The sequence below is a fragment of the Stigmatopora nigra genome, chromosome 1 (genome assembly GCF_051989575.1).
Source record: "Stigmatopora nigra isolate UIUO_SnigA chromosome 1, RoL_Snig_1.1, whole genome shotgun sequence".
In the NCBI taxonomy this organism is placed as follows: domain Eukaryota; kingdom Metazoa; phylum Chordata; class Actinopteri; order Syngnathiformes; family Syngnathidae; genus Stigmatopora; species Stigmatopora nigra.
Window position 1 is genome coordinate 17,145,577 of NC_135508.1, and position 14,977 is coordinate 17,160,553.

Sequence of the window (14,977 nt, forward strand, 5' to 3'; positions counted from 1 at the left end):
TCGGGCAAAAGGCAAACCACAGCCTAGACTGGTCGCTAGTCAGCCGTAGGGCATATGGAGAGACAGACAACCATTCACACTCACAATTAAACCGCCACAAACAGGAATCGAGCCCACGCCTCCCCACACTAAAGTCAGGGGAGTGAACCACTACAACATCTAAATGCATGCTTAAATCGAAGGAAGTTACAGTCACACATTGAAATTATTTTTTGAAAAGGCCCATCAACATCTCTCTAATGGTTCTATCAAAAGACTAAATTCTAACTGAGGGCATTTACATCATCAATTGGAATTTAAAAAAATAAAGTGAACAAGAAATAATTGCATGAGGGAATAAGGGACCCCTTTTAATATTTCGCCCATTTCATTTGCTTGAGTGGGAAGGAGACAAAACCAAATACGGCTCCATGTATTAATCTTAGTTTAATTAGTATGGCTTTTCTGTGATCAAATGAACACCATTTGAATGTATAGTACTTCCTGCCTGAGAGCACGGTACAGTATATGTTTGTATTTTATGAGATACAAGAGTGCAACCACATACAACTGTAATTCTAAAAAATAAATGTTTTATGTGTATCTTTTACATTTACGATATAAGCAAGAAGCTAAAAATGCGATACCAGTTTTGTTTTAATGTAATGCTTAAATTAATTGTGCAATTTAATGCAGATACTTTGAAAATATATTTTTTAATGGTTCAATCCCGATGTCAAATTGATCTAGACTTCCAGGGACGTAAGGTGGGGTGATGTGTCATAGGGTTTTGGATCTTATCATAAGGTATAGAATTTCCCCTCCTCAGCATCCTCATCAAGCATTCAGTCGATAGTGTCAGTGGGTCAAGGAGGGAGGGGGGTTGAATGCGGCCAAAAAGTTGAGTGGATGAAACTGACGCATGGATTTTCCCTTGGATGGGTTCAAGGTCAGAATAAATGTTGAATAAACTGCAAAACATTTGCAAGGCCGTAATACTTAAAATGTAAATACAGCAAATATATTTTCAGTATCAAGCAGTTGATGTCTGATTCATGCTTGCTTTTTTAGCCAAATATTTCATCACATCCACAAGACCAAATGTGGATAGCATGCTTTGTTCATCAGATTACATCACCAGATTAACAAGATAAAATCATGACAGTAATGTGTGTGCACTGGTCCTCATCAGCATTTAATTGTGATCATAACAATAGCCAGAAACAGCTGCATAACAACAATTTGCACACTTTTAGTATACGGTTCTATTAAGGCATTTTTTGCAACATTAGCAAGCAGGGAATGCTGCAAATGCAATAGCAGCATTGAGGTCATGCTCTGTCCTTGAGACCTTGAAGTAAGGCAGCATTTGTCCCAAGTAATGGGACACTTAATTGCCAATTGCCGGCCATATTTGATAAGCGGTACATGCTGTTTAGGGGTGGCTGCACACCCGTACTCTATTATTGCCAACTGAACTCAGCCATCATTGTTTTATACCTTTTTTTTTTTTCAAGAGCCCCTTTTAGATGTTTGGGCAATGCGGCACCAATATGCAGCCTAGACCTGAGGCGGTTGAAAGCACGCAGCTGGCGTTGGCGCCATCGAATTCATGATGGCTTTTTATCAGGGAAGCTCAAGATGCCCATGGGGTACCACAGAACATTTTAATTACTGATAAGAAAAAAGCTTCAGACCTGGACTGAAAATAGCTAAGCACTGAAGCTGTAGTATAAAAGGAAGTTAGATTACATTAATATGGTTTCACCAGCCATCCGATGGTGCAGTGGTTATTCTGCCTGACTTTGGTGTGGGCAGTCTGGGTTTGATTCCCAGGCAGTGGAGGTCTGATTGTGAGCGTGAGCGGTAGTCTGTTTCATTGTGGGATTAACTTGCAACCAATTCAGGGTATCCTCAGGGTATCATTCAGGATATTCTCTAGCACCCACCATGACGCGTGTGAGGGAAAGTGGTATGGAAAATGAATGAATGATGATTGTTCTTACCAAAATCCACTTTAAAGAGGTGCCAAAGTTTTGTTGTGAATATGCAAAGAGCAGGAGTATGCATATTGAATGCACGCCAGCATGAACAAATACAAATGTGGTCTCAGCACTCCAGAACGCAAGGCTCGTAATTAATGTACTGATTTGAATAGCCAAAGCAGTGTTGTTATTGCCTTATTTTTGCTGAGTCAAACCTATCATATCTTTTGTTGACGCCAATAAAGAAAAATATAATCTATAATATTTTGAATGATTTGTTGCTCAAAAAGCATGGATTGGGGGAAAATCACTGCAGAGACTGAACAAGCTGCTCTCTGGCAACATCATTACAGTACAATCCACTTGAAACCTTTGACACGTTTCAGATTGACAATACACCCACTATACTTTTGTAGCACTAAACTGTCTCTTTCTGTCTCTTCTCTTTCCCTGTGGCACTTGCGCTCACTGATAGCTTCATTTTCAACTCGCCGCTCTTCCCTTCTTATCTCCCCTGGCTCTCCCTTTATGCTGCTTCTCCCGCTCTGTTCAATTCAGCTCATTTTTTTCCAGCAATGACAGTCCTGTGCACTTTTTTTCCCCCTTTTCTAGGCTGCCATTTGCTGTCATATTGACAGCGTGGAGCCTCTTGGCCCCAGTGGTGACCTTCCGCACCTGCAATATTATATCATCACTAACAACAAATGGTTGGGATAGCACTCATTTCTTTTCTTCCAGTCCGACGCTTTGCAGTATAATGCTGATTTTCAGGTTGGCCTGCAATGATCCGAGGCAATTTCTGCTCAATCTAAAAGCACCTCCCTTTAGAAGGCAGTGCAAAGTCATTTACTTCATTGCCTCACTGAGAAATTTGACATAAGATAAAACAATCAGCACTTTGCAGCCTATTCTTTCATTAAATTCTATTCATTATCAGCTGATCCATGCACTCTTTTAAGAACAAATCAAGTGTAAAATAACTTGAGTTCACAAGAGGTTTCTTGCTGTTTTGGTCGTGCAGCCTACCTGCAGGAGCAGCTCTGAGGTGGGCTTGATACGCTGCTGAAACAAAATGCCCAGAGCCCGATTCTGTTGCTCCAGATCAAAAACTCGAGTGCGCAGCTTTAGACATTCCTCTCTTAGGTCCTGTTTGAAAAAGAATCATCAGAAGATGAAAAACCTTGGTTGTGGATATGGAATCCATGTAAGGAGAATAGAGACAAACCTTCTGGGTGACAAGGGCTTGCACAACCTGATTGGCAACCTTGAAAGGAAATCAATTATCATGATTATTAACATGTGAACAAATTTGAAAACATTCAAACTCATTAAAATTTGAGAACAAATAATCGCTTAGCCAGTCACATCATTGTGTCTACGCCCCGAGGTTATGGCCACAAAAACTCAAAACTGCATTGGTGTATATTTGTCTGGATATTTGCATGAGTGTGTGAATTTTTGTCAGGTGATAAATTTTGTAGACTTTGCTGCACCTCTGAAGCATTTCAGTCAGTATCCATATGTGCCAAATATTCCAGGTTCGGCCATAACTTTCGCATGACATTGACATTTATGTTTATATACTAATGTGCATGTGTACCATAGCTACACAACTACATCCGTAGCCTAGTGTTTCAATACTTTGGTCCCTATAGTTTAATCAGGTGCTTGTAGTAATATGGATTATTGCCACTGTAAAAGTCTCAAGCAATCAGTGAAACTGACGACTGTTTTGTCAGACCAGCACAGAGGTGTTTGTAGTGTAAGTACTGTTGTGTCTGCACCACATCTTTACTCTCACCACAGTGTCAATAGAGCAGTGGCTCGCATTACTGCTTATCGATCTCTCATTAAGTTTACGTTGGCTCTGGAGTATTCCCTCTTATTGAAAGAGGAAAGGCGAGAACAAAAACGATGAGTTCAGACCCGGCATCTGATTGTGCTCTTCTCTTGTTTGATGAGCTAACGTGTTTGCCCACTCACTCCACGAACCCGTGAAAACAATAATCCTATTTAATCACTGGCTTTCATCTCCCATCAATTGCATCCCCCCAGCACATGCTGATGCTGTCTCCTCGCATTCCCTCTCCTCCCTCGGACCATGCACCTCCAGTCACAGTGATTCAGCAAGCAGCTGAACTTAAGCTATTCCCCCGTGTGACTCTCTCAGCAGCACTCAGCTAAAAAATAACCACAAGGCAAAGATAATTGTGCTGTATCAAAGCCAACATATAGCTTTATGGCGGCTTTATTGAGCACAGATAGCATGTGAAATAACCTCAGGTTAAAGGCACCCAGTAGGATAGTGGTGTCTAAACTAAGACTCGAAAGGCCAATTGTGGTTTGGCTTAGGGCATATACTAAAGATTACTTTAAATACAAACAGTATTAAAATAGTGGACTCTGAATGGAAAGAAAAAGATCCTTAACGTCCTACCACCCAGACTCTTGCAAGGCATGCATTTTTATTTTCTCTTTGATATTTAGGCTAATTGGGCCCCGATGAATATAAAAACAAAGAATGATCTTTTTACATTATGCAGTTTCTGAGAAAAATGATGTCCACATCATCCGTCGCTAAGTAATCAGCTATAAATAAATTATGATAAATGCGCTTTCTACGAAGTCACGTAACTTAAGATGTGTCCATCTAGCTAAATACATGCCTTTAATGCCACCAAAGACCTTTCCGAACTGTTGATCCGGTTGCCTTCTCCTGAAATCCTGAGCTATTTACATATTCACACTTAACAGCTGTGAATAAGTAAGTGATGATATGATATTGATTCTGTGTTCAAACGTTTCAAACTGACTGTTGCAGAATTGAATAATCTATTAGAAAGGCATTAGCGGAAAAAGTATGGATACTGTATGAAGGTAGGCACTCACCTCATCCAGACAGCGTTCATACTGCTCTCTCTGGCTTTCGTTCTCCAACGCTAAGACTGAGTTCCTCTCCTGCAGGAAAAACATGCCCTGTTCAATTACTGCTGTCATTGTCGACATAGTCAATATGCTGCCACAAAAACAAGAGTGAAATAGTTCATGTTTGACTTTAAAAATGTCAACAGAGCCTCACCGTGGCCCAATAAAGCACCCCAAGGTAACATGGAAGGAAAGGTCAAGGTGGTGCCAGTCATGATTCTGAACTTTAGGGGGTTCCCGATATAATAAGAATATCTACTTCAATTGCAGAGGGACTAGTTGCAGCATTATTGATCTCTTGGGGTTTCCAATTTGTCAGAGGCCGGCAGCGCATTAGGAGCTGTCAACCAGCCCGGCGCCGCTCACCCTCTGCCCTTTAGGAGGAACTTGCCATTCCTCCTAGGAACATGGGAGACGTAATTATAGCCCCAAACATTCTGGGAGGAGATGCTAAATTAAATCCCAAAAGCTCACCAGATGGATGTAAATGTAATGAGGAAGGAAAGAGTGATTTTCTTAAGGAATGCTTCAGCCCCACTTCTTTAAGCGGGTATTTAAGGCAATCTGGTAGGTTTAGATAGCTGTAAGGCATCACCATGGTTACCGAAGCAACCCTCTCTTTCAAATAACTTACTCACTCTTAATAACACATCAAACTTCAATAATGTATTGCTCAGAAAATCGTTCATAGGGTGATTGCAATATCTGAGACTTGTCTGAAGAGTTCTTCTTTCAGAGTATGTACACACAAATGCACCTTCTGAACTCCGACGCCAATTGGCGTGCGCAACAAGTACAATTTTCCACATTGCCATTTCAGTCTATATCCATTCATCCATTTTCCTTTTGGTTATCCTCACGAGGCTGGTGAGTCCAAGCACTTTGACTGAGTTGCCAAGCTACCATAACAAATATCATCATTCACATCATGCATGTCAAGAACCATTCAGGTACAGTTCATTGATAAACTGAGGTACATGTTTATTGCCCAATGTTTTAAATGTGTGAAAAAAATTGACGGTATTTATGAATGTTTGATTGAACCACCAACTCACCTGATTTTTTTTCATTGATACGGAACAATAAATCTTAAAATACTAGGTAAACATTTATGGTGAATAATCTATCCCATAACAGCAAAATGTTATGAATATAGATTTTAAAAATTTGGATGACGTGAATACTGAATTACTTTCAACTACAGGACTAAAAAGCAAGAAAATAAAAGATTTTAGGATCAGTCACTGAATAGGAACAGGAAATTTCTCAAGAGAAAAAAATAAAACAAACAACAACTGAAAACAAATTCTCTAAAAGAAAATATTTTGAAGTTGAGAGTGCATTTCTAAATTGGTAGGGGGGTAAAGACAAATATCTATGCTAGGTGAACAGGCACCGATACATATTTGAATAATATCCATGTACTTCGATTTCAAACTATAAGGTGCCACTTTTTTGCCCAGTTTGAACCCACTGTTCTTTAGTCCAGCACAGCCTGTACATGGGAACTTTTGTAGGCAAATAAAGTGAATTTCTTGTGGTGTAAATCTTACATAATGTAGTAGATTGGGGACATCTGCAATTTAAATTTCAGTCTGGCCTATGGGTGAGGAAATACAGTTTTCTTGGAAAATTTGACACATAGTCAGGTACATTTTATAGTCCCAAGATTACAGAAATAATAATTTACAAATGAAATGCTATGGACAACCCATTTCAGAACAAAATCCTAATGAAATCAGTAATCGTTTTCTAATTTTGCGTCTATCGTCAGTCCTTTTCACCTTTCACATTGCTTGGATTACTGAAGAAAGTTGGTGGTTATAAATTGGTTCTGTATTTCTGTTGTCTATGTAATTCTGTTCAAAATGAATGGATTATTATCACACTTGGAGGATATGTTTGCAATATGAAACAGAAGAAGTGATTAGATTTTGGGGTAAAGAAATAAAAGGTCACAGAGGAAATTTGGCGTATAAACTTGAATAAAAACCTGCTGGGTGGAGAGGAAAAGAAAGGGTCATAGTTCACAGAAGTAAGAAATTTGGCTGCTTATTTGGAAGTTTGCGCTCTCGGAGAACTCCTAAGGTTTTCCATTTGGTATTTTAAACACTTCACATAAGAGTTGCAGGTCCAAAAATAATCAATGGATTGGCGAGTGATGAATAGCATCTGCCTTGATCCAGCCACTTCAGCAAGTGGTGCATCCATCACATGATGCAGCATGGCAGGATTAAATGGCATCTGGCTTGTGATAAAGGCTTTGCAAATAAAACGTTGATATAATGTTGTTCATCAAACCTGAAAGATGACTTGTGAAGCAACAGGAAATCATCTTCTGATGAATAATTATCTCTGATACTAAATGTACTTCCTGATAGTGAATATTCTGGGTTGCTGTACGTAGTTGTTTTTTTTTCACAATTAATTGCGGAAGAAGCAAGGTTGGAAAAGATGGGGTGGGGGGGGGGGGATGTTGTTAGAGAAAATACCTCTAGGGTCTTCAGGCGTTCCAACAGAAGCTTGGTTCTGTCATCGTTATTGTCAGTTTGGCTGGCATCGGTGAGCAGTTGCGTGGCAGACGCGAGCTCCGTCTGAGTTGCCGGCAGGGGGCTGTTCTCCATTGGGCAATCATGCTGCTTTTGCACTTCTTCTGAGAGTTTCTCCTGAGGCAAACACAAAGAGGGCAGGTTAGAAGAGGTAGAGCGAGAATAAGTGTGGTGTGAGGGGAGGGAGGATTTGGCAAGAAGAAACCACAGCAGATGGCCTGAGAACAAAAAAAGGAAAGATGACTGGCTTTTGGAAGGCAAGCAGGAAGCTGTGAAAGGGAGAAATCACAGAAGAAGGAGAAAGTGAAATACAAGATGAAAGCCGAGAGATGAGCGGAGCGGATCAAATGGGCAGATGGGCCGACAGGGAGGCAGCTTCAACTAAACATCCCATAATCCCTAATCATGTTTCTCTTGTTTTCCAAATTGTAGGCAGCGACCTTCATGGCGCTCCCCGTTTGGCCTTGGTACATCTTTTTGCCAGTTATCTTCAGAGTAGATGGAGTTCTTCATTGCATCCCATAATTAACGACTGGTACAAATAAGCCTCTAATTAGGCTTTTTTTCTGGCAACCGCAGAAACGCATAGAGAAATCCTAATGGGCAATCTGCCTTGTCCGAAAAGCTAGAGTCACACGAGCTTTCTTTTTTTTTTCAAAATTGGTTCACAAGACCGATAGCAGTTTTCCAAGCGCTGCTGTGTCTGTTTGCGAATTTTCCCCGCCGATGCACTTTCTTGCAATTCGGTCATTTTTGCAAGCTGCTGGTTCTCACATAAAAGACTTAGATAACGACAATGGCCAGAAAAGAACGAGGCCAATGAATCAGTGAAAGAACAGGGAACCAAAAAAAAAGTGTGTTTAGTAAGGGCAAAAGAACCTGATTGGTGTAGGGCAGGGATCGGGAGACTTTTTGACAGAGAGGGCCATAAACAATTCCTATTTTCTAATGTTATTTCTTGAGAGCCATTCTCAGATTTGAATGGTAAAAATACATGAAAATGATTGAGATTGTGATGAATGAATGTAATTTTTTTGTGATTTCACCACTTAAAGTACAAAAAGTCTCTGAATTCTTTTGACAACAATGTTATGCTGTTGCTAATAAATCAGTATCAGGGATATTATACAGGCAGAAAAGTATTAAAAAACAAATTATGATTGAAGAGGTGGTAGAAGTAGTGTTACAGTTTTCCATTTTTTTAAATTACAGACTCGTACAAACTAAAAAAACTTTTGTCTCCATTCATTCATTATCATTACCACACATCCTCAGGAGTTCTGACTATACCAGACTTTGGGGCAAAATTGGTCTATACCCCAGACTGGTCGCCAGCTGTAGGCAACACAGAGAGAAAGACAACCAACCACATTCACAATCATACTGCCACTGAGTGGGAATCAATCCCACACTTGCCCGCATCGAAGTCAGTACCACTACGTCTTAAAATTAAGATGGAGGCAATGCTTTATTGTGGTGGAGTCTTTGTGCGAGTTTGAAGAAGCTGCTCATCAGGCTCTGTTAAAAAGACCCTGCAATAGCTTCCGCAGAGAAGAGGGCGGGGTCATTGTCCTGCGTGCTGGCCTTTCAAGTTATTGAGTTTGGCTGCTGAATGCACGGAAAGTGGCTGCGTAGGACAGGCTGTAGTTCTGGTTATTCAGCTGGTGGGAATGAACTAATAGCCCTGAATGTTTGCGCTTCTCCACAATATCCACAGGCAGATATACACAGGAGAACAGGGAATTAAGTTAAAACATTGAATTTGCCTTCTAGTCAGATTTTACTACCCTAAGTGCGTACAGTTTTTTTCATCAATAATTTTCATTTTGGTTTTTTTTCACTGGAAAAAACAAGCCTCTTCACAAACCCTTTCTTTATTAGTTTTCTGTGTGTATGTGTGTGTGTGTGTGTGTGTGTGTGTGTGTGTGTGTGTGTGTGTGTGTGTGTGTGTGTGTGTGTGTTATACCTGAGACCAAACTTTACACATTACCAATGACATTTAGTGGCATTATTTGGCCCTCATCTTATTTGCCCTCATCACAGAATGGCAATGCACAAAAATAAAAGGGCATACTCTGGAATGATGGAATGACCTTTTATTTCAATGCCTTGATCACTTTTATGATTTTGCATCTTAAAATTACACCTTATGTTCCACACTATAATTCAAACTTTTTTCCCTTAAGTTTGCTGGGTCTGCTATTTATACTAGGTGTGATACTCGGTTTTTCTCCCCTCCTAATTGTGCTTTTTGTGGATCTGGTTTGGGGCTGGTTCAAATTACAGTCCCCAAAATACGAAAACATTGGTTTTTCTTAGTTACTCTGCACATCTTGCTGCTATGCTAAACTGTACTATTTAACTTTTTAATTCTTAAAGGGCACTCATTGAACTCATCTGGTATCATCGACAACATTTGGCGTCCAATCCCTTTTGAAAAAATGCTTTTAAAAAATATTAATATTTAAAAAAATAAAAATAAAAATATAAAATGTAGTGTTCTCATTTCCTGGACAAATTAATAGCCAACCAACAAGACAGTTGTGAAAATGTGACGCAAAGGTGGCCCTGTGAATGCCGATTATTTTTTTTACATTCCTGCAATCAGAACAGAACCTATTTTGATAAATCCTTCATGATTGTGTCCACTTTTTCTCCTCACTAAAGATAAATATATGAGTAAGACACCCATTCCCATGAGGTCACCTCATCAATTCTAATGATCCTTTAGCAAGTATGATAAAAAGATTAGCTTAAAAAAATGCATCTGAGGTGTACAAATAAATTGTTTACTTTGTAGAGTTTCATGATGTCCATCGTGTCTGGTGCCGTCTGGTCCACCAGTCCTTGATTCTGCAGCAGCGACCGCACCGTCTCTTCCATCCTGCACAAGCGAAGCATAACATCAAGGAGGTGAATTTAAGAAATTCCATTACCATTAGATTGTTTTCACAGGATTTTGGTGTCACTTTTCCTTTATAAACAGGAACTGGGATTAAGATTGACTCCCACATTTTTGCTTTGCGGCACAACATGTGCTTACAAATGACTATTTGCATGTGTGAATGAAAGTGCAATCACAGCAGCAACTGCCACTGAGTGACTTTGACCTTGAGGGCTCGCTCTCCTCCAAACAATCAGCCGCCAAACGTGCAGCCTGCATGCAGAGCAGGTATCGGAAAAAAGAGGCAAAATGGCCCTCTAGATTTGCATCTCACATGAGTTTCGGGAGGAACATTGACCCAGCAGGAATGTTGTGTTTTTAAAGTGAAATAAGCTTTTCTTGGTGACATCATGGGATTGTGTGTCTCCTAAACCTTTTGCTGGTCATATTTAACATTTAAGATGAAGCTATTCTCTTCTATTGACCATTTATTCATAGTAGATATATTATATTAATGAAAGGAAAACACCCAATGAGCCGTGATTGCTAATCAAAGTAGTAAACAAGCTTTGTCACATTCAAACTGTTGCTAGACAGCTGATCTGCCTCACTATCTCTGACGAGTACATGCAAGGGAAGGTTTGTCTCGCCATCTGTCTGGGCTGTGCTGCAAAGCTGCTTGTAATCAGGCAGCGAGCGAGACAAGGAAAGACAGACTGCTATGGTGAACACTTTAAACCGGAGGAAATCGGTAGAGTCAGGAAAATGACGCTGATGATAATGGGACATTGGCGGATTGCTGTGCTTTGTCTCAGTGATCACGTCATAAATCCACACACAACTTGGGGGAAATAAATTCACTTGGAGTGGCAAACCCTCGCTTACAATTCAAACCGTGTTTCTAATCCAGGGCAGATGGCAACCACCAAATATTCTTGGTCGTTTTCAAATCATATAGATGACCGTGTGGACAAGGCAATCAATTAGTGAGTATGATCACAATTAATGCAACATTCTCAATGATGCATCAAATTGCCCGTGGTGTAAAATACCATTTGGAAAATGAGTCTTGGCATTCCGGAGCTTTAAAGGGCAACCTGGGTGCACTTTCCTCTTCAAGACAGTAATGCGATGGTAAGATAAACAAGCTTCATTCAACAATTAGTCTAAGACAAAGGTGTCAAAGTGGCAGCACTGGGGTCAGATTCATTCTACCACATTACTTTGTGAGGGCTGCAAATGTAAATCATGTGCCATTTTTATATTTAATGGTAAAATTGAATTGAATCGTACAAATAAATAGATAAATTGATAATATAAACTCAGTTTTGTATAATTATTTTTTTTAAAATAAACATTTTCATTTGGAAAATCTATTTTTACTGTTTTTTTTCCAGTTTTCTTGTTAGGAAAAAAGTAATCAAAGAAAAATAAATACTACAACTGAATATTTTTCCACTTTTTAAGGTCAGTAGGAAATATAATATAATTGTTTAAATGTATTTATTGCCTTTTTAAAATGGAAAAACCAAGAAGAGATAAATATGCAATGTTTAGTGTTTTTATCTTAATTTAGAAAAAGGTTAAAAGATCAGAAACTGAGAATGCCTACCCTTTTAACATTTAATTTTCTTAATATAAATAGATAAAAATTAAATATTTAACATTTTTTAAAAGAAAGATTAAAAGATAGAAACAATTGAAAAATATTTTCCCTTTTAATTAAAAATAACATATTAATAAAAGTTTGCTTTGAGGACTTATTTTTATGTCAACATTGGTTGGCAACCATTTTTTGGTAACCTTTGCGTACTGACTCTTGTGAGGATAAGCGGAATGTAAAATGAATAAATGAATAAATAAACTATCGACAATCAGAAAAAAATGTCAATTAATTATTGGATTAAATGTGGAAATCCGAATGAAACTAATCATGACGTGGCCTCCGGCTATAATGACTTTGACAACCTTTGCCGGAGTGATAACTTAAAAAAAAAAGGAGAAAAGAAAAAAGCTTCACTTCAAATTTCTTTAACCAGAACGCTGATTGTGATGACTACCAAATAGCCCACTGGAACCTGGCAAGAAGACAACCCTTGAAGGCTGTTAAGAAGAAAGGGTGGCAAAAGTAAGTTATGACTCGCTTGACCCATAGCAGCTTCAGCTGAATTTCAAAAAAGCCAGCAGACCAGGAAATACAATTGGGGCGCAATCAATTTACAGCCCAAGGTCTGTGAATTTGCAACTCCCCTCTTTCTCCCTCACTCTTTTTCTCTCACTCTACACAAGCAATTTCATAAACTCTAAAGCAAAGTGATCAGGGCACACAAGGCATAGAGGATTGTGTTACAAACGTTATGCCAGAGGAGTAAGGAATATGAAATTCACTTTCAGTGATGCACAATCATTGTACAGCATGGCAACATGAAATGGATTTGATAGAAAATTATTTTGTCTGTGCCATCTGTCAAACATAGGATGTTTTACAATAGCTTTCTTAGGATCTGCAAGTAACCTTGTGCTATTACAAGGCATAGATTTGATAGAAGACATTTTTATGAAGGTCCTTTCTGATGCTCTTTTTAAAATAAGTAGAATTCTATTCATTGTGTTACATTGAGGCATGATCAAAAGATGAATGGTATGCTTGCTTAAGAAAATTATATTTAACTGACCCCTGGAAAACTGTTGCTTTGTGTTTTGTTTGATTTTTTTGAAATTCAGTAATTCTCAAAGTGCAGCACAGTATGAATTACTTCGTAGGGAAAAATAAGTATTGCGTATTTAACTTTTAAGTTCAATACATTTGAATTAACTTGTAAGAACTCTTTGTTTTGGTAACAGTTTTCACTTTTGTTTTATGCAAAACATTTCAATTGAATAACTAATAAGGTTTTGCAATTGGATGGCAAACAGTTAGGGGATACCTCGCCTTCTACCAAAGTACAGCTAATGAAGCATTTCATTTTTAACCCTTTCGGCTATAGTGGTCACATCAGTAGGCAGCTAAAAAGTTGACATCTAAGACATTTAACTCTTTAGAGAGCAAGTGACTATCTTTAGTCACTTAAATTATTAGCATTTAAAAAAATATATTAAGAATCTTTAAATGCAATATTTCAAAAGAGATTGGACGCCAGAGGTTGTCAATGATACCAGATAAGTTCAATGAGTGCCCTTTAAGAACTTAAAAAAATGTGCTTGTAAGATTGAAGCTCAACACAGTTGCACTCAACTAACAAAAATAGTTCTCTTTATGAGCAATTTCATTTAATGTATTGCATGCCTGTCGACTTATGTTTTTCCCATATCTTATATCTTATTTTGGATCATTTCAAATTTTGTACATACAACACATTTTGTGCAGGATTTTTATAAGTGAGTTTTTTGTAAAACCCATCTCGTACATATGTGTGGCGTTGCATTTGTACATTTTTTATCGCTTAATGAGATGAATTGAAATCATTAATCAGGGGAGCAATTGGCCTAGGATGACTTGACAAGTTTTCATGCTACATGTTTTATACTTGTATAAATTATGCCTTTTTAAGGAACTGGATTGCATTGATTGGTATTTTGAGATTGTGTACACTTTATTTATAATTGAAAGAACATATCGGGGTTCATCTGGGTACTAGTGCTAGAGTCCACTAGTGATAAAATCTCTCACAAAAGCGAAATAAATAATGTAATCCAATTTAGTAAATTTACCTAAGATTTCCCCTATTTTCAATAGAGTCATCCTAAACATGGCCCGGATACAGGTCACCTTCTTGTGTGTGCTCCAAAGGTTGCTGTGCCTGTTTAAGCTAAAAATGACAACACTGTCATACTTGATTGCTCAGGACTAAAGCCACATACAGCTTGTTCAGTGACTGTTTCTGAGCTAACCTAGAAACAGATTTTTTTTACATTCATACTGCCTCACAGCAGTGCTGTCCACTCAGATAGCTTAGATTTTCTCATATGTTCCATGTCAATAAGTCCTCTCCCACTGAGACGGAAACCCACTCGGTAGTGTTGGAACATATAAGAAAGATAAAGAAGCTTGCCGAGATGAACGTGGCTTACGCTTTTTGTCTGATAATCTTATGGCCCTGTAACGGGAAATACGAGGCTTTAGCCACACTACCATCAACACATTCTGTGAACACTGATGTGCTCGACCCTCTCAACATGGCATCAGACATCCTTTGTTTAATTAAATGCTCTACTCGTTATTGGCATGCTGTTGGTTTGTTTACTTTTAGCAAGACATTTGCCTTGCTTGCATACGTTGAGCAAAACACTTTGACCAAAATAGCGTTTTTATGAGGTTGTGACTTTTTAAAGAAAATTAACAAAGTTCTTTACCAAAAGTAAGGGTCCAAGATAGCGGAGATAATAGGGAATAGAGCACTTTTCCTTTGTCAAACGCAAGCAGGTCCCACTTTCACTTTATCACCGCTGTCAAACACCACCAAGTTGACCTGAGCGGCTAATCAGATTTGACAAAAGAACAATTGCAAAATCCCAAAGCTGCTGAAACGATAGGAAGAACAATCACCTGGTTGTACGTCTGAATTGAGGCCATCGTTGGGAGCGGAGCTTGTGCAGTTTGCGTGCGACAATCGCCTTACGTGTCCAGAGAAAACCCAATGGAAAATCTTGCGTTC

General features: G+C 38.7%; 1 protein-coding gene across 8 annotated transcripts in view; it reads right to left on the minus strand.

Annotated features, from left to right (window-relative positions):
- The window catches only part of LOC144200484 (nck-associated protein 5-like), a 74,937-nt gene that overhangs the window by 11,630 nt on the left and 48,330 nt on the right, over window positions 1–14,977 (minus strand). For all 8 annotated transcript variants that reach the window (XM_077722680.1, XM_077722721.1, XM_077722691.1 and 5 more), the window contains 5 exons: window positions 10,232–10,322; window positions 7,382–7,555; window positions 4,854–4,922; window positions 3,190–3,228; window positions 2,991–3,110 (listed from right to left, as the gene is read on the minus strand). In XM_077722680.1, the coding sequence (XP_077578806.1) occupies window positions 2,991–3,110; window positions 3,190–3,228; window positions 4,854–4,922; window positions 7,382–7,555; window positions 10,232–10,322 (493 nt within the window). The remainder of the gene's footprint in view (window positions 1–2,990; window positions 3,111–3,189; window positions 3,229–4,853; window positions 4,923–7,381; window positions 7,556–10,231; window positions 10,323–14,977) is intronic.